This window comes from Phoca vitulina, unplaced genomic scaffold (assembly GCF_004348235.1).
Source record: "Phoca vitulina isolate PV1807 unplaced genomic scaffold, GSC_HSeal_1.0 scaffold10, whole genome shotgun sequence".
NCBI lineage: Eukaryota > Metazoa > Chordata > Mammalia > Carnivora > Phocidae > Phoca > Phoca vitulina.
Genome location: NW_022589713.1, coordinates 48,073,998 through 48,092,980, shown reverse-complemented (window position 1 = coordinate 48,092,980; position 18,983 = coordinate 48,073,998). Strand labels below are relative to the sequence as shown.

General features: G+C 40.3%; 1 protein-coding gene across 22 annotated transcripts in view; it reads left to right on the top strand.

Annotated features, from left to right (window-relative positions):
* The window catches only part of ARPP21 (cAMP regulated phosphoprotein 21), a 157,252-nt gene that overhangs the window by 76,118 nt on the left and 62,151 nt on the right, over positions 1–18,983 (top strand). For 11 of the 22 annotated variants that reach the window (XM_032409036.1, XM_032409045.1, XM_032409043.1 and 8 more), the window contains 4 exons: positions 125–162; positions 1,993–2,052; positions 6,064–6,296; positions 13,604–13,834. In XM_032409036.1, the coding sequence (XP_032264927.1) occupies positions 125–162; positions 1,993–2,052; positions 6,064–6,296; positions 13,604–13,834 (562 nt within the window). The remainder of the gene's footprint in view (positions 1–124; positions 163–1,992; positions 2,053–6,063; positions 6,297–13,603; positions 13,835–18,983) is intronic. The other 11 variants (XM_032409047.1, XM_032409041.1, XM_032409046.1 and 8 more) reach the window with 8 other exon arrangements.

Below are 18,983 nucleotides of genomic sequence, written 5' to 3'. Positions count from 1 at the left end.
TAGTACATATTTTTCTTAATTCTTTTCCTCTTGGAGGGGAAAAGTAGTTTTAAAAGCAGGCAAGGATTTGGGATCCCTCAGCACATCCAGAACGTCTGATACAATGCCTTTTTTTATTTTTCAGTCAGTTTGCTCCCAGGAAAGCCTTTTTGTGGAAAACAGGTAAAATGAAATTTGCTTTTTCATGTCTTTAGAGGAACAAAGTCTGTCATGTGTGTCCTGTATATTCATAGGTATATATCCCATATATAAGTGTGTGCTTGAATATATGTATAAGTAAATACATATATCTATGCATACACACTTATATGCGTACACATGTATGTTATTTAGCATGCATAAAAACTATTTAATTTGGGGAAATATTTTTCTGTTACTTCCAAACATAAGTTTGTACATTTTCCTTATGTAAAATCTCGACTTCTGGTCCTTCCAGAGGTCTAATTCCTGTTACCTTTACCAGGCATTACAAAGCATAAATGAACTTGCAATTTCATTGGCTTATGGATGAGACTGTTCACTGTATTTGTATATTGGGTATCATTAGCCACTTCCTGTGCCCCATAATTATATATAGCTATGCAAACAATGATTGGAATAATATTGTTTTAAGTTTCTCACTCTAAACAACCTATTAATCTAACTTGGAAATCTATCTAAACTGATCTAAATTTACTAACTTGGGAGTTAGCAGGGATGAATGGGTTACACAACTTATACAAAGTCTTGAGCATATGAGCCAAAGGTTTTCAAATTTAACATATACTTTTAAGAAATAGTTCTAAACTGACATAGATATTCAAATGCTCCATTGATTTAATTGCAGCTTTTCAAGGGGAATTCAAGAATTCCACACTAACTGTTTTAATCACATTTAAGGTGCAGCAGAGTGGGCAAGTTGGAATGGAAATATGGTATCCCTTCAGAAAGTGGTGCTTAACTTTATTTCAGGGGTCGACTTAATGGGTGCCCCTGTAAAACTGATTAAAATGGAGGCTGTTTGATTAAATTCTAGTACTTAGAGAAAATTTAAACTGGGCATTAGAGATGCTTGGGGGGAAAAAAGCTATCTTTAATATTAGCAATTAGAAATCTTTGAGTAGCTAACCCCCTCACTGAACAGCCTCTTCTAGAAGAATAGATGAAAGTAGAAAACATGTCTAAAGAAGGCATTCAAAAGCAACCTCAAAAATCCATACAGATTTACATGAATATTCTCTATTTACAGTTAAATTAAGAATCCATGAGCACTAACATCTTAGGGATGATGATTAAGCATTCCAAAATTCTATATTCTAACTAAAACGATGAAGTGAGTGTTTATAATTCAGTTTAGTGGGAAACCTTATTCCCTAGTCATCCAGCCAATCATTTTCCCTGCCTTATGCCCAAATTTTATTCATTTACTTGGATCTTGCATAAAAAGATTGCTAATGCACCTTAAGTGTTCTTTAGATTCAAATTGAATTATATTCATCATTACAATAATTGGTCACATACATGCATTGCATATACGAACAAGTCTTGATATTTCCAAAAAGCAAAAATTTAATTGAGTAAATTCCCCTACAAAAATAAATACATTTCTTGGATACCTGTCTTTGGAATGTCAGTATTTCATTCTCTGCAACCCTCCCCCCCCCGCAAAAAAAGATAACTTTAATATTACCCAAAGGAAAAAAAAATCACAATGAATATATTTAATTAAATATCTATTAAACATCAATTTCTTTTATTTTCCCCCTCTTCCATTTGTTCTATTTCTTCTTCCTTTCCTTTTTATCTAGTGTTGGTACCTCAATCCTAGGATAGGGGAAAAATCATGCTGTCATTAATTTATTATTGCAAAATTCAACATCATGCACATAAAACATAGTCCAAGGGGTTGGTTTGCAAGAGCAGTACTGTTACAAAAGAGTACACATCCATTTAGCACAGGGCCTTTAGAGTCATTAGGTTTTATATCATAAAAACCATGTTTTTCATTTCCAGTAGGCTCTTGGAAGACAGTAACATATGCAATGAGACCTATAAGAAAAGACAGCTCTTTCGGTTGGTATGGCTTACTTTTTTAAAACTGTGTTTTCAGATTATGTGGCAGAATCAATGTTAAATATAAGTGTATTAGTGTAAAATATCTGTTCATGAAATAAACATGTTTGGTTCTATCTTTGTAAAGCTTGTTACAGAGCTGGTACTGAAGCCATATTGGATAATGCTGAGCTGTGGGACCAGGAAATTACTGCTTGGTATATAATCCTTTCGGGTTCTTCCTCTGATTTTCCATTTTTGGTGGGTTTTTTGTTTTTGTTTTTGTTTTCCCCTCAAAGGTTAACTTTGGCAGTACACTGATTTAAGATTCAACTTTGGTGAATTACACCAAGTTAAAATTTCTCTGATAGTTTGCAATTATGCTTGATACTGGAAAAAACACCAATGATAACTCCATTTGAGTAGTTGATTTTTAGCCACTACTATCCATCATAATATTTCAAATATGTTTTTCAAGCACAGATTTTATTTCTAAGGGAAGGTACAGGATTGCTTCCAATTATGATGAATTACTTAAATCAAGATCTGTGTAAGATAAAGAGAATGGATGTATATGTATTTATTATATATTAATACTGTATATTTTAAGTTATATACTAGGCTGGAATCTCCATGAAAACAGAGGGACCATACCCATGTTGTCACTACCCTATTAAATATACCTCTAATATTCATTATAGGGCAAAAAGGATACACAGCGTTATCAATGTACTCAATATGTAATGCATATATTTAATATGTTACTGCTTTGATGAATATTAGGATTCATCTCTGTTGCAGGAGAGAGAAAACTTACTCATTTATAAACAAACAAAACCTCTTGCCCACTTAGAAGGAAGAAAAGACTAAGGAAAAAAATAAATGGATTGTGTGCTCAAAAAGTATCTTTTTGTAGTAAATGTGAATTTAGGACCTCATCATTAGAAAAGTTGGATTAATTTGTTCCCCTTACACTTTGGCAAGAATAAAAAGATTTTTTAAAAAATGTCCTTCATTTTTCTAGGTTGAACTACATAGTCTAATGCCTTCCCCTTGTATTGATAGACCATTTATTATCACACTTGTAGATTAAAATAATAACTCTGCATTGTTCCTTTGAAAACCCAGAGAAGAGCAAGAAGAATTTATCAGTACTCCTGTACTCACACCAGATCTGGCCTGCTTAGGCTGATAAATATATGAAATGTGGGTTCTTGCCCCTCTAGGCCAATTGGTTTCACATAGCTCCAAATCTGGTCCCTAGCCAGAGTTACCATCTACTCAGATCAGTCATTACAAATGTGAGTGCCATCACCCACCGAGTCACCAAGCACAGAAACTCAGGAAGATGACTTAGCACAAAGACATTCACACAATAGTAAAAGCAACTCAAAGTGTACATCATATCTAACTTGGTAAAAAAAAAAAAAAAAATACCATGTACAGACATGAAGGAAAATAAATGTTGTTAGTTATATTAATCAGCACAGAAACAGAACTTCAAGTATGTGCTTTATGACCACTCTGGGATCAAATTCTCATTACATACACAAGACCAACTCCTCTTGATGACCAGACACCTCATTACTATTGTCTTCCTGGTTTCTGGTAGGAAGGGACCAAGACTGGGCTTAGGAGGGATAGAAAGGCACTTGTGGTTATGTTTGTCTATGAGGTCTATGATTCTATACACAAATAGATAGGAAATTCAATTCTGGACCTCACTTTGCCAGTGCTAAGGTGAATAATCAGTAGGTAGAGCTATAAAATATTGTTTCAGTGTATAAATAGAGATCCATAAATCAGAATTAGATGCATTATGAATCTCATTAATGCTAACTCTAAAGCAGCGACTTAAATTCCCTCTTTTGGGAATTTTGAGAGCTCTTGACTTTGGGATGCTGATTTGAACTGGTGGAGAGTAGAGGTAGAAGAAGTCAAGGAAATCTTAGGTTGCCTTATTGGCCAAGGGTGTGGCACAAGTCTAGAGGAGTTACCCATGGCCAGAGTGAAGCCTGCAAACTCCAGCACACTAGTTTGCACCCAGGAATAGTGGTGGACACTGCTTTGCAGACAGGTCAGCCACACTGGCATTTCCTCCCACGGAGGTGCAGGGGGCATAGGGAGAAAGAAACTCAAGCAGAGTTCGTGATCATCACCTGCATATGGAGAGCTTCCTTCTGAGGCATCTTGTATGCTGAGGCTAAGGACTACCCCAAATCTTTTCCTATATGCAATATTCCCCATTAGCTCCAAGTGAGACTATTGTCACATCCCTGGTGCATTCACAGTGGCTAAATAATGATTTTGCCAAGCTTTGTCAAAGACCGGTCAAATTAATCAGAATTAAATGTGAAAAGAGTAAAGTTGAATTTGGTACTTGAAAGGAAAACAATCAGGAATGGAACACCACACCCTCGAAGAGGCTGGGTTTTTTCCCTCTACCCCCACCTCCTCTGGCTTTCTTGAATTTCAAAGGAGTTTTAAGAACTCAAGCCATCTGACCATTGGTGAGTGTGTGATACTTTCTACTCACAATCTGGTCTGTTTTTAGTTCCTCCTTCCAAACCCAGCCATCCTGAGGTGCTAACAGAGAGACTGTAAGAAAACACTGATGCAGGACAGCAAGGCACTGAGTGCTTTTTGTTTTGTGAGTTTTCTGTCCTCCCCTCATTTTACAAAGTTCCTATCATAGATGAGCCATTTCATTTTTTTTATCTCTTGGATCCATTTACCTTCTTAAGTTCTCATAAAACAAAAGAAAAGTTTATTAGGTAAAGTTGAAACAAAAGTGAAAATTTTCTGTGTACCTTCTGTACAATTTTGTTGGTGAGCATTTCGATCAGATGCACACACTCCTAACATCTCCGCGGTCTATTTTTGTCTTTAGAAGACTATCTGTTAACAAAGCTACTGACCACATCTGTGAGATTTGGATCAACACTTGAGCATGTCACATTGTTTAGTGATAATGAAGTTATGGGTTGTACCTATTGCCCATGATTTATGTCCCCTTTACTTACTTATAATCCATGAGGATCTTAGAGTATTTTAATCATGTCTTATTTCCAACTGCAGGAAAAGCTTTGAAAATATTCACTAAGTTCCTCTTTAAGCAGATTGGAAACCAATGAAAATGCAAATTTCATCAACTTTCTCTATAAAACACATGTAATTTTGTGTTCTACTTAGAGAGATTCTGGAGTCTTCAGAAAGCACGTCTGCCTATTGGACCTCTTCCCGTACATTCACTCTTTCTCAATTTGGATTTTGAACCAATGTGTTCTTTCACCTATGGAGCTTTGTTATTTCCATTGATCCCCTTGGAAAGTTTCCTGTCAGTGTAGTGTTTATACTGGTGTTGTTATTATCACAAGTTTTTCTATGTGAAAAGGATTAAAAGACACTTTCCTCTGCCCATGAAGGTTAAACTCATCGGGCAAAACTCTCACCCTAGGTCAACAGAGTAATTTCCGTGATTTCTGTGCTGACTGCCAAAGCCTTAATGAATTCAGATAGACATCTCATCAAGTTAGAAAATAATAAATGGCTTCACTGCCTCTGTGTGCATTTTCTCACGGTCCATTATTTAACGCTAAAGGGACAGACAAACTTGTCTTCAGTGGGAGTTGCTTTCAGAATCATTCAAGATCATGATTGGTCCCAAACCTTGATTCGTTGTTGACTTGGGTCAGGAGAATTTATCCTCCTCTCCTCTCCATAAGAGAAGTTAACAACTATATTTTATACCAAGTCTTTTCTACTTATTTCTCCTTCACTGGCAGAGGGATGGTTTGACATTTCTAGGTTTGGTTTTTCTGTTTGTAAACATGACATTATGTGTGGTATGTTATCTGTCTGCCCGTCAACGAGCTATCTGTGGCACAGTTTGTGAGGCAACAGGCTTAATGGAAAGGGTTGCAGGAAGGGTCTTGTGTAGACGGCTCTTCCAAGAAAGGTCCCCCTCTAGATCCATACCTCTCGTGGAATGTAACACTGTCCCTGTGCATCTTTCCGATGGCTGTGCTCCAGGGGCAACAGAGATGGCTCAGGGAGAACATCCGGGAGTCGACAGAGCAGCTCGGAGAATGAGCTCAAGTGGTCGGACCATCAGAGGGCCTGGAGCAGCACAGACTCTGACAGCTCCAACCGCAATCTCAAGCCCGCCATGACCAAGACGGCAAGTTTTGGGGGCATCACGGTGCTGACCAGGGGTGACAGCACATCCAGTACCAGAAGTACCGGGAAATTGTCCAAAGCAGGTAGTTAGTACTGAATGGGTTTATGTCCTGATGTATTTCCTAGATTCCACCCAACCCATACAGTCATTATTCCCTCTGGCTTCCAGTTAATTAATGATGATGATATTAATTGCTGGGATACCTGGGAAGTCAGAAGGCACGATGAAAATACCAACCCTGTCTCTTCCTAGCTGTGTGCCTAGGTCAAATGACCAACCTCTCTAATCTTCGGTGTTTCCTTATCTGTTGTCAACCTAAAATTGTCAGGAGGCAATAATTGAGCAAGAGCATTTATTTGGGGTCAAAGCATTGCAATTCAGGGTACACAGATATGGGTAACAACCTAAATGGTGTCCCACTTGGGAGCAAAATCAGGGGTTTTTAAAGCAAGAAGGGAATGCTTGTATACGTTGTTTACAAAGAATTCTTGATTGGTGTTGGTGGCACAACTCTGATTTTGATTGAATAGAATTGGTTTCAAAGGCTATCCCTAAGCCGTCTCCTACTGTAGCATGTTGTAGGTGTTTGGGCTGGCATTTTTGCAGTTTGGCCCGGTTCAAAAGTTCATGGTTCTGCAGGTGAGGACGTGTCAAACGCCCATCTACTTAATGGCCTCCTGACTCCATTTGAAAACCTCTTGACATAGTGCCCCATGTCATTTCAACTTTCACACTATGAAACATAGGTTATTATAGAATATGATGTTACCCACCCCCCACCGCCCCAGCAAACTATTGTATGTTAAATTTCAATTAGTTATATACAAATGGTTACCAAGGAACCTGCACAAGGTAACTATTTAATGAAAGCTAGCTATTGTTTTTAATTTAATACTATGATCAATTTCTTAAAACCACACTGTAAGGCAATTATAATATTAATAATTTTGGCTGCTGCTTTGGCATGCTGTTAGTCTGATTGTGGGCAAGTTATTTAACCTATTTGTGTCTTGGTTTCCTCATCTGAGAAATGGGAATAATTGTAGTCCCTATATTGCAAGGTTATTTGAAGACTAAAAGAGTTAATATACACAAAACAATTAGAATAATACCTGGCAGATTATAAGCCCTCAATAAACATGAGTTCATGTTTATTTTTATTACTGCCACAGGGAACGTGAGCCTCAGAAAGGCTTAGAGTTCCAAGTAGCCAGGTGCGGGTATCTCTTTTTTTTTAACCTTGTGTTTTCTTCTAAGTGAATAGTGATCATTTGAGGTAGGTAGTTCAAGTTTGCATGGACAGTCTTTGGGAGGTGAGCACTAATGAGAACCATGACCTGGAAACAACTTTAAACTGATGGAAGCTTTAATACCATGGGGTTCATATGAGTCCAAAAATCCCCATCATGGTCTGCCATCTCTAGCTCCTCCGTCTCCAAAATCCCTCACCATTGTTTTCAAATTATTTTTAAATGTTCTCAATCAAAGTACCTCTTAGAATCCCGGGACAGTAACAGATGACCCTTCAGTAGTTCTCCATGAATTCAGTGTGTGGTGATAATTTGTAATGTTTCTGTTTGGTTTTGGTTTTGCCTCAGAAGTTCGGAGCTAGGGTGGGGGTCGAGAGCTGTGATTCAGTGACACGCTGTGGGTGTCAGACACACTGGGGGTGCATTCACAGACCTGGGCTTGCAGGGCAGGGACGGGGATGGTGAATGGCCAACACTGACCAGAGATTAGACATGGTTGTCCTAATTTGAGAATACTTTCCTATTTAAGCTTCACACTCACGCTAGGGGGCACTCTTTGTGAAATCTAGGCTTATTATGCTAATGGTTTAAGATAATTATGTTGTTGAAAATGCTCCTAAGAAATTATCTCGTGTTTTCCTACACAGGCAGAAAACTAATAGCATTTAGTCACAGACACTACTATATATATACATATTTCCTTCTCCTTGGAAAGATTCAGGTGGGCTCACACTGCCTTCTGCCTTCTGTCATATCACCAATGGTGAATTCTTGATGTCTCACTCTAATTAATTGCTCTTATATCCCACTATTGCAGCAACTGAAGTCAAGAAAACCTACTGTGGTGCACTTGAGCTCTTGTAAACTAAGAAAGGTTAAATAGTTTTAAATCTCCTTAAAATGCAGAAACGAAGGACCTTAAATGGTGCACTTAAAAATTCCAGCACACCAAAAGAGCTCTTAAGATGTTTAAATTAATCGTCATTCTCCATACACCAAACCCCCAATCACTTCCAAAGAAAAGCTCTTTGGAAACATTTAAAACACTTCAAGAATGCTAAAATGCCATGTTCTTTGAAGAATGATTAGAAATTGTAAGTGCTTCAGACATTTTTTTTCCCTTTTAATCTAAGTGTCTCCTTTTGAAAGCTTGTCAAGGTGCAGGAACGGAAAGCAAAAAAAAAAAAAAGAAGAAGAAGAAGAAGAAGAAAAAAAATTAAAGGCGATCAAGATAGAATGTCAAAACAAGCTTACAATTTCCCAAGATGGTTTTATGAAGCAAAGCTGTCAGTTTTGCTGTCATGGATCTTCAGAACAGCACAAGTTTTCAATTTTTTGCCTCATTATTCGCAGTGGAATTGCAAACTCTTTTTTTGACCTTTCAGAAATCAAGCCTGGAGTTGTGACATTTAAGTTACTCTTCTCCTCCTCTAATTACATAGGTTTGAGCTTTAAATAGATAATGATGAGACTTTCTCCAGGTGGGGACATGCTTTCCTACATTTTGGAAGGAGCTTATTGCTGAAGTCTGAATGCAGAAGCTCATGCTCTGAAGGCCTGGGCTGTCTTTCCCTTATCGTATCCCTGACACTGAGCTTAGTGACCGTCACCTACCAGATGCCCAGCACACGGCTCCAGAGGTAGATGATGTCATTTTGTCACTACATCCTCCTCGTGGAGAGGACAGGAACGGTGCTTGAACCATAACCTCCGCTGCTTCTTGGTCGCAGCTCTGAGGTTGGGAAATGAGTATGACATCTATTTCTTTCCACCCTGGTCAAAGGACATTGCTTTACTATCGTCCTCTCTCTCGATCTCCAGAGCAGGGGTTCTCGACTGTAGCTGCGGCAGAATCACCTGAAGGATTTGTAAAAACACAGATTGCTTGTTTTCAAATCATGCTTTGAGAACAAATGCACTGGAGAAATAAGATATCCTTACGTTTTGTTTTAGTAATTTTACATGGCATGGTATTTTGTTTTTGGGATCCAAGGGTATTCTTGTTGTTGTCACCTTCTTGTCTACATTCCAGAGTATTTTTGGAGCCAATGCAAGACACCTCATCTCTCTACCACTTCCTCTTCTTTGTGTTTATTTTCATTACAGTGCTAATGCATCCTGGATGTTCTCTTTCTTCTTGTAATTTCAGAAGCTTCAGGTCATTCTATTGAGTTTTCTGCCCTGAATCTGGAAATATTTTCTTGAATTATTAATTCAGGAAAAAATACTTATGGTTCCGGGTCCTTATAAAAGAAGAATTGCATCAGACAAGATAAACAGACAAGGAAGATTCTATTCATAACTATGGCAATAAGGGTCAAGACTATTGCAATAGGGGTGAAAGACTGAACTCAACCTTGCTCTAACAATTTACAGGGGAGTGCTGTAGTGAATCACTGGAAAAGCACTGGGGAAAGGTAGACAGGTGGTTGGTGAATTCAACTAAGTCCTCTTCGCTGATTGGTGCTTATCAAAGTCAGTCTTCTTTCTACCCTCCCACAGAAACTGGCAGACAAGGGCACTAGTTCTCTTGATTGTTACATTTCAAAGAGATGGCTCCTGAATCCTCAAGAAAGACATACCTGGGCTAAGAGGCTAGTGGAAGATTTACACCGTAAAGGGGCAGAAATGCTCTAAGAAAAAGGAGGTAGAGGGACGCTCCTCTGGAAGAAACCTGTCTAAAGTTTGGTCAAGCTGAGAAAAACTTTAAGGCCATCATCCTCATAGCTACTCACAATTTAGTCTGGTGACTTATATTTTACAAAAGAGGATACTAAGGTCTAAAGAAGTAGTCAGTTCAGGGGTGCCTGGGTGATGCAGTCAGTTAAGCATCCGACTCTTGGTTTCCTTCAGGTAGTGATCTCAGGGTTGTGAGATCAAGCCCCACGTCAGGCTCTGGGCTCAGCGAAGTCTGCTTGAGTTTCTCTCTCCCTCTGCTTCTCCCCACCACAATCTCTCTCTCTCTCTCTCAAATAAATAAATAAATCTAAAAAAAAAAAAAAAGAAGAAGAAGTAATCACTTCCTGAAGAAAACACAGCTACTCAGTGGCAGAACAAGAACTAATACTCAGGATGCTTCCTCCCTGGGCAGTGGGGGAGCTCCCTTATTCCAAGGGAAACTGCCCACACCCTTCCTCTCTGCCCAGTCGTTTTCCATTTTGCTTTGCCTTACAATCTTATACACGACCTCCCCCCCCCCATTTTCCCCTTTTCCTTTTTCCTGTCTCTCTCTTGGGTGTTCACCAGAGTCCCCCATCAGTCATCCTGAAGTCTTGTCCCTACACCTTCCACCAGCTGCCCCTCAGGGTCCAGATTCCACTTCTAAGCATCTGATTTGGGGCAGCATTGACTTCCTATGCTGTATCTCCTAGAACTTGGCACAGCCCTGGTCAGGCCCCGGCCCTACCTACATGTCACTCTGGAGTAAGGCGTGGTCCACGTGGTCCTGTTGCCTGGGTTTGAACAGACTCTGCCACACATGAAGTATGCTTGGGAGATTTACTTAACATCTCTGAGGATCAGTTCTCATTTTCAAAATGAGGTTGCTGTGAAAATGAAACTAGGTAATTCACATAGTGATTAGCACAGCGCTTGTCACGTAGACATGCTGTTTAAATATTTGCCATTGTTAACATTCAAGTCCCTGAGAAAAGGAGACTGGACACACTTTAACTCTCAGCACCCAAAGCAGTAAAGTTCTCAAACATCAATTTTGGGTTTTTTTATTTTTTGAACACGTCTAATCCTGTGCCTTTTATCACCATTGCTAGCGTCCATTTTTGATCAAGAACTTCAGTAACACTGGCTGTATGCACAACATAGACTGATGTTTACAGGCTGTTCAAAGCTGGTTGTAAGCCAGCCAAAAAGGCCAGTTACTAACCCTGGCTTCATGGTGGTTGCTGAGCTATCCCCCCTAAAGAGGGTTCACTGTCTCCATCTTTGCAAGTGTTGAGAGTTTAAGCTAAATCCGTCTCCTTTCTATCCTTTTAACCTGTGGAAACAGATTCTTTACATTGTCTTTGCACCGCATTCTCATTGTTCTTGTTGAAGGTGCTGCTCTTCTCCTGTTGATAGAAGGACATGATATTGCACATCAGTGATGAATAGCCATCTTCTGAAAGTCAAAAAGAAAAAATACTCTGGATTTTCTTGTGGCACATCAGCTGTGTGCATCCATCCCCTCTCCTAACCCCCCCTCCCCCTGCCAGCATCAGCTGACACGTCAAATTACTCAGGACATGCCGTGTTAGTCCCAACTCTTTCCCGCTGTCTGACCCCTCAGCCTGGAGGTGAGCTGAACCTATTTTGTATGAACTTCAGCGTTTAGAGGCAGAAGGTTTTGTTATTGTTTATCGCTCTTGCTGTTGTTCTCTCTGCACTAGTGTCAAACTTGGACTGTGGCATCAAATCACGTGGGGCAAGTTCACAAACACGCCCTGCAGTTTGCACTGGGGCTGCGACCTGGGGGACATCATGCCAGGATGCACTCTCAAAACTACTCTTAGCATTTTCAGATCTCCTTTTAGATTCTTTATTTTTCCCCCATACATTACTCAGCACCCATCAGCATTCTAAACTTGTTAGATGGTGCATCCTGAATTAGCCTATAACTTTATCATTATTAATAATCAAGTCGTGGGAGAAGAAGAGAAGGTTCCCAGCTGAGAACACTGGTGGCAGTCCTTGGCATACGTATATGCTTGCTTTCAGGAAGCAGTGTTGGGTCACAGTTAAACCTAGATGAGTCTGCCTAGCTCACATCCCGCTCTGTCACTAGCTGTACGAGTCGGCTTTAGTTATCGGACTTCTCTGTCCTTCAACTTCCCTAACTGTATAGCCAGTAATAGTACTTATTAGTGCAGTGTGTCCAGGTGCTCTCACATACTAAGCGCTCAATAAATATCACTGTCTTCCTTCTCGAAAACTGTGTCCTCCTCTAAATTCTCTCCGATGGCCCCTCTTCTCTGCAATTACATGCTGTATTCCTATCACTCATTTTTAAAGGTCTCCAGTTTAATTCAAGGGCACATTTTAGAATCTTGAAAACAATGTTAACTCTTCCTTATATATGGTTTCCCTTTAATGACACAGAAGAATGCATTGTTAATGACATAAATCGATAGTCGTGAGCTAATAAATAATTTTAAAAATTTCTTGTACTATATGATATCATCCAAATCATCTGCTAGTTAGAATTTTCTCTCCAATGCTCTGGTTAATATTCAGTGCCCAGAACAGCCATGGTCAAGATCTGGTCATGGTGAAGGGCAGGTAGTGCCTAGTGGACGTGGGATATACCAGGTGCCAGAACGGCCATGGTCAAGGTCTGGTCATGGTGAAGGGCAGGTAGTGCCTAGTGGACGTGGGATATACCAGGTGTTTCCTTGTCCACAGTGGAGGGAGAGGGAGAAGGCTGGGTTAGAGTCCACCTTGTAATCCAGTTACCTACATATTTGCAAAATACACAGTCCACAATCCTCCCCATGATTTTACTCTTCTGTGTTGTCTAAAGGATGATCCAGCATTCTATGAAGGCCAAGCCCTTCTTGGTCTGCCTCTTGGGCACATTAGTAAGACTTCTGTGACTATGTGAAATACACACCTTAAGCACTCTCAGTAGGAGTGACCCAGTTCTTCTACTCACATCTGAGGGGAAAAGATTATTTCTGGCCATGCCTCTTCAAAATGCAGCTTTATGGATGTTGGAGAACCAATACCTTAGAGCCATGCCATGATCAGCACATTCTAGGACTCCTTCTTAAACTGCAGTCTCTTTAATATCCACCTGGCATTTTATTCTCCTACCTCCAGTAAGACAGCCCTCTGGCTTTAATTACTTTGGGTGATGGGCATCTCCAGGCATGGCGTCCAAAGCTTTAGGGTACCATTTACCAATGTACCACCCTACGGGCATGTGAGAGGCTGAAAGAGAGTGCTCATTCTTAACCTCTCTTGTCCTTGGAAATCGACACATCTGAAAAATATGTAGCAGATATCTCAATAAAATGTGAGCCCCAAATGTTGCTCTGGTCCTGCAGCACTCACCTCGAATGGTTTAAGGATGGATTATGTAAACTAGGCATTTAGATCCAGAGCTCTCTGTGTTGGATGATTTTCTGATCCTTTTCTTCTGTGGCAGGTTCTGAGTCTAACAGCAGCACAGGCTCCTCGGGGTCTCTGCCCCGCACCCACGCACCCCTGCAGGGCGCGCCCCTGGCTACGGGCGTAGCCGCTGGCTCTCCGGGCTGTGTGCCCTATCCAGAGGGCGGAGCAGGGGGCCAGGCAGCCCCCAGCACCAGCTACATCCTCCTTCCACTGGAGGCTGCGACAGGCATCCCGCCCGGAAGCATCCTTCTCAATCCGCACACAGGTTAGTTCCTTACCTCTGCTATGGCAGGGACTCAAGATCAGAGTTCTGTTCTTGTGTTTGGGGCTTATAAATTCGTCAGCAAGTTTTCTTAAAATTCCTGAGCAGGAGAGCTAGGTGCATGAACCACTGTGTAGGGTCTTGATTTAGGAAGAGAAGATCTATAGCTGTAATCTCTATCTCTATGTTGATATCAATATTGATATGTAGTTATAAATAGAGATTCTTCCCAGAAATATCCACTTTTCCCTCTATCCTCTTTGTGTTGACCATGGTGTGTCTCAGGTATTCCTGGGAGCTAAGACCAGAGACCATAAAGTGATGATCTGGGAAATACTAATTAAAATACTGTGTTTCGCAGACTAAATCCCGGCTTAGCCTCTTATTATGTCAAAAGTGTTTTTGCATCCAAGATATTTCAAAACTTGAGATATCAATTGGGACACATAGCAGATTCTTACCTACAGGGTGCCTGGGTGGCTCAGTTGTTAAGCATCTGCCTTCGGCTCAGGTCATGATCCCAGGACCCTGGGATCGAGCGCTGCATCGGGCTCCCTGCTCAGTGGGAAGCCTGCTTCTCCCTCTCCCACTCCCCCTGCTTGTGTTCCCTCTCTCACTGTGTCTCTCTCTGTCAAATAAATAAATAAAATCTTTAAAAAAAAAAAGATTCTTACCTATAGAAGTTGCTCTTTTGCCTTAGAATTTCACCCAGTTCCACCTGGGGAATAAGGAATAGCAGTGACAAATAGGACATAGGGAGCAAATTCTTATGTATTTTAAGGATCCTAGGACTAGACTGGTTTTGGTGAGGTTTGGAAATTGGTAACTTCAATGATGATTATTTTTTCCATGATCAATAGTTCTTTATTTTTTAAGTTCTCTAGTGGTCAGTTAACATCCACACTGATTCCAAAGAACCCAGAGCATTGGGCAAATAGACTGACAAGCATCTGACTCATGGGGGAAACTTCTCAACCAGGGGGAATTGTGCCCATGCCTCCAAGGCCATTTTGCAATATCCGCCAACATTTTGATCAACATGACTGAGAGAGGAAGGGGTTGCTACTGGCATCTAAGAAGGTAGACGCCAGACATGCTGCTAAACATCCTACAATGCCCAGGACAGCCCCTTCCAACAGAGAATTACCCAGCCAAAAATATCAGTAGTGCCATGGTTGGGAAACCCTGGGTTAGAAGGCTTGACATTGACTAGTTGCCTCTTTGGAAGCCTTTATAAGTAATTGGAAAAAAAATTGAATTGTCTCAAAAAATGTCTGAGGTTTGGTTTCGATGATTCCAGAGTATTTCCGTGATTAGCTAAACTTGAAAAAGCAAAAGTGAATGAGAATCTCATAAAAGCAATCTGACTCAATCTTTTCACGTATATAGCACTACTAGTAATTAGGAAATTCAGAGAAACATGAGAATGATAGTAAAATAGTTACTTGAATAATTGCCACATTTTCATGAAAACATATGGCACATTCTTAAGGCAGGGTGTTTGATGGAGACATTTTGAGAATGCCATAAGCTTGAGGGAAAAGAAGGCATAATCATTTTATTGAAAACCATTTGAAAGCTTTCAGAAGAGATACTTCTAAGGAGAATATTAGATTGCTTTTATTTTATTTGGATCATTGGAAGCACTAAAAGGAAATTAAAAGAAAACCAGGATTATAGTCATTACTCTGGGCACTGATCGAAGGATGGTCTGACTCTGTTGGCTTAAATCCCTTCACTTCTAATTGAGACGGAGGGCTTGCTGACAAGAGGACATACAGACATTAGTTTTGAGTCATTTGTTTTAAGCAAAATTGCCGTGTTTCAAAAAAGCTCAACAGAGTATTTTTTAGGGTATAATGAAGAAATATTATTTGTAATGATATAATGGTTGTGCATGTGTTACGTGTATATTATCATGTATAATCTTGCTTATAGAAAAAGAAAGAAAGTGCTTTTTGGTGTCAAGTCCCAATTCTTATGCATCAGATCCAGTCATTTAGAGCTGTTACCAAAATATCTCCTTTGAAAAAGGATCCTAAGCAAGGAAAAGGATCTAATCACACTGTCGAGTAGCTTCTCTGTATGCACCTCTCTGATCTGACAAATGCTTGACATTAAAATATCCCAACACCAGAAAGAAAATGTGTTAATATATTGTATACCATGGTTGAGTGGTAGGATGGAAGGGAAATGATGTTTCTTCTTTCCTAGAATGTGTTTATTTTTGTAAATTGAAAATGTGCATGTGTGTGTGTATACAGATCCATCATGTATCATATACACATATATGTGTGTATGTGTCTATCTATGGTGTGTATGTGTGCATGCTGTCTGTCTATCCATCCATTTATTTATTTAATCTCCTATGATTCTACTATTGAAACTGGAAATTTGCCTCCTTTGGATTGGAACTCATCTTTCTCTGTCATTGCTGTGAACTCCTGAAATCCACACCTCTCCCCTTCCCTAAATATGCGGTAGAAATTCTTTTGTGTTGGGAACAACGGCGTACGACTACTTTACTTCTTGTGTGAATAGCCCTTGGGATTCATTTCCCTGTTACCAGCTCATTTATAAGCTCCTTGTGGGAAGGGGCCATCCTTGGCTATTTTTTTACTTCACTAGAGTGGATAGCAAAGTAGCCTTAGGCACTGTGCTCAAAAATTACATAGTATTGAAATAATATCTACTACTCATATGTTGATGAGCATAGTAGAACAGTTTTTTTATCTAATATATTTGAGAATGTGGTTCATGTATGAAACTATGATAAAATACCTGTCTTTTAATTTTTTTCTTATTTCAGTATAGTTGATGCACAATGTGACATTAGTTTCAGGTGTGCAACGTAGTGATTCAACTTCTCTGCTTGTTATGCTGGGCGCACCACAGTGTAGCTCCTATCTGTCACCATACAGTACGATTACAGTATCAATGATTAGATTCCCTATGCTGTGTATTTTATTCCTATGACTTACTCATTCCATAGCTGGAAGCCTGTACCTCCCATTCTGCTTCCCCCATTTTGCCCATCCCTTCATCCCCCCTCCCTCTGGCAATCACCAGTCTGTTGTCTGTATTTATAGGTCTGATTCTGCTTTTTGTCTGTTTATTCATAAAGTATCTGTCTTAAGCAGACAGAAGACAAGCAATAATTTGAGAATACCCAGGTGCCTGCCAGTCATGTCTACCAAATGAAACAAAAATGAAACTTCCTTTGTGGGCACAATTGACTTGCCTCTTCCTAAGTACCAAATATTTGGCAACCTGAAACCAACCCACCCACATATATTCTTGCAGTTCCCCAAATGCAATCACAACATTTTATTTTGTCTGGCCTTAGACTCTGCTCTCAGCCAGTCTAACTCAGGACCTCTGGCCTATCCTTTCTTTGCTTTTCAGGCTTCTAGATGAGTGAGCTGCTGCAGAGGCTCTTTTTCAAAGTTATCCCCGTATAATGTATTCATCCTCACAAGGCAAGCCTGGGTTTGACTCTTGAGTTTGATCTTCTTCCTGCTGTCTTTGACTTGGCCTCCTTTTAGAAATTTTTAGCAGAAAGCTCATCTTTGTTTGGCTATTTTCTTTCAATTCAGAGCTATCCAGAGATGCCAACAGGCATTAACATCCCCCAAGTACTCATTAATCCCCATATCTCTTGTTTTGCCATTTCGCTTTGCCTTCATCTGGCGCAAATTCACGAGCGAGTGATGTAAGGGCATGCCATCGGCTGGGACTTTGCTTTGAGCAGCCTTTTAGGGCTCATCTCTTTCAAATGCTCCTGATGGATCCTCCTAACACTACACTTTGTATTTTTCACAGGGCTTCTGGCATCTATTCTACTTCTTTCTTATTTTTTTCCACCTTTTTCTTAAATGTGCCATGAAGATTTTGTGTGTGACATGCCCCTCAACGTATCTTTGCGAGATCTGAATTAACCTTAGCCTATCCATAATCAGCAGCATCCTTATGATTTGATTGATCACCTTCTAAGGACTAGGAAAGGAAAATCTCTTTTTCTCATGCCTCTCTATCTTTTTTAATAAATACATGGCAGAAATGCTTTCGTGTTAGAAACCAAGAGCATTTGATTACTTTGTTTCTAGTGTGAATTGCCCTTGGGTTCCTCATTACCAGCATATTTATAAGCTCTTTGTGGGGAGGGATCAGACTTAGGTTTTTTGTTTTTGTTTTTGTTTTGCCTCTCTGGAATGGATAACCAAGTCTTAGTCTTCATGCAAGGCTCAATAATTATATAATAGTAAAATAATATCTACTGCACGGGATGCCTGGGTGGCGCAGGCACTTAGCGTCCGACTCTTGGTTTCCACTCAGGTTGTGATCTCAAGGTCCTAAGATCAAGCCCCACATCGGGCTCTGCCCTCAGCGGGGAGTGTGCTTAAGACTCTCCCTCTCCCTCTGCTCCTCCCCGCTTCTCGCTCTCTCTCTCTCTACAATAAATAAATAAAATCTTAAAAAAAAATAATATCTACTGCACATCATTCATGTTGATGTGGAGAGTGGAGAAGCTTTCCACCTAAGGCCATGTATTGAGGGGAATGAGCACTCGGCCAGCTCGTGGCAGCCCGACTTGCCTGCACCCTTTACCTGTGCCAACACACATGCCAGGGCCTGCCAGGCATGCTCGCGCAGTTCTGGACACGAAAACCTCTTTTAAGCTGGATGGTCCTAGGGCCAATCGTCTTTCCTTCCTCTTTGGTCTTCAGCAGCTGTCATTCAAACTAATTGCCCGTATCCAGTTGTAATTGCATCTGGACTAGCAGAAATGGCAACATCTAGAGAGGCCAGCGTTGCCTGACTTGAAAACCAATAGTCGCCTGTCCTAACTCTCTTAGGAAATCATGTCTGTTCCCTTCCCTGGCATATCCATCTTACTTGTTTCAGTCTCTCACGTCTTTCCACCTCTCCTTAGTGAGCATAAAAGCAGTCTTCTATTCTCTCTCTTCTCTTCCAGAAGAACCTGCCACCTCTCTCTACCCCAGGGAGTCCTGAGTACTTTTCATATGCAATTATTTAGAAACGTTTCTTTTGCCTGCTTCATAGCACATTAATAATATTTCACACAGAGGATCTAAAATTTATCAAAAAGGACACCTGAATAATTTGTGGTTATGTTTTTCACCCTAATTAT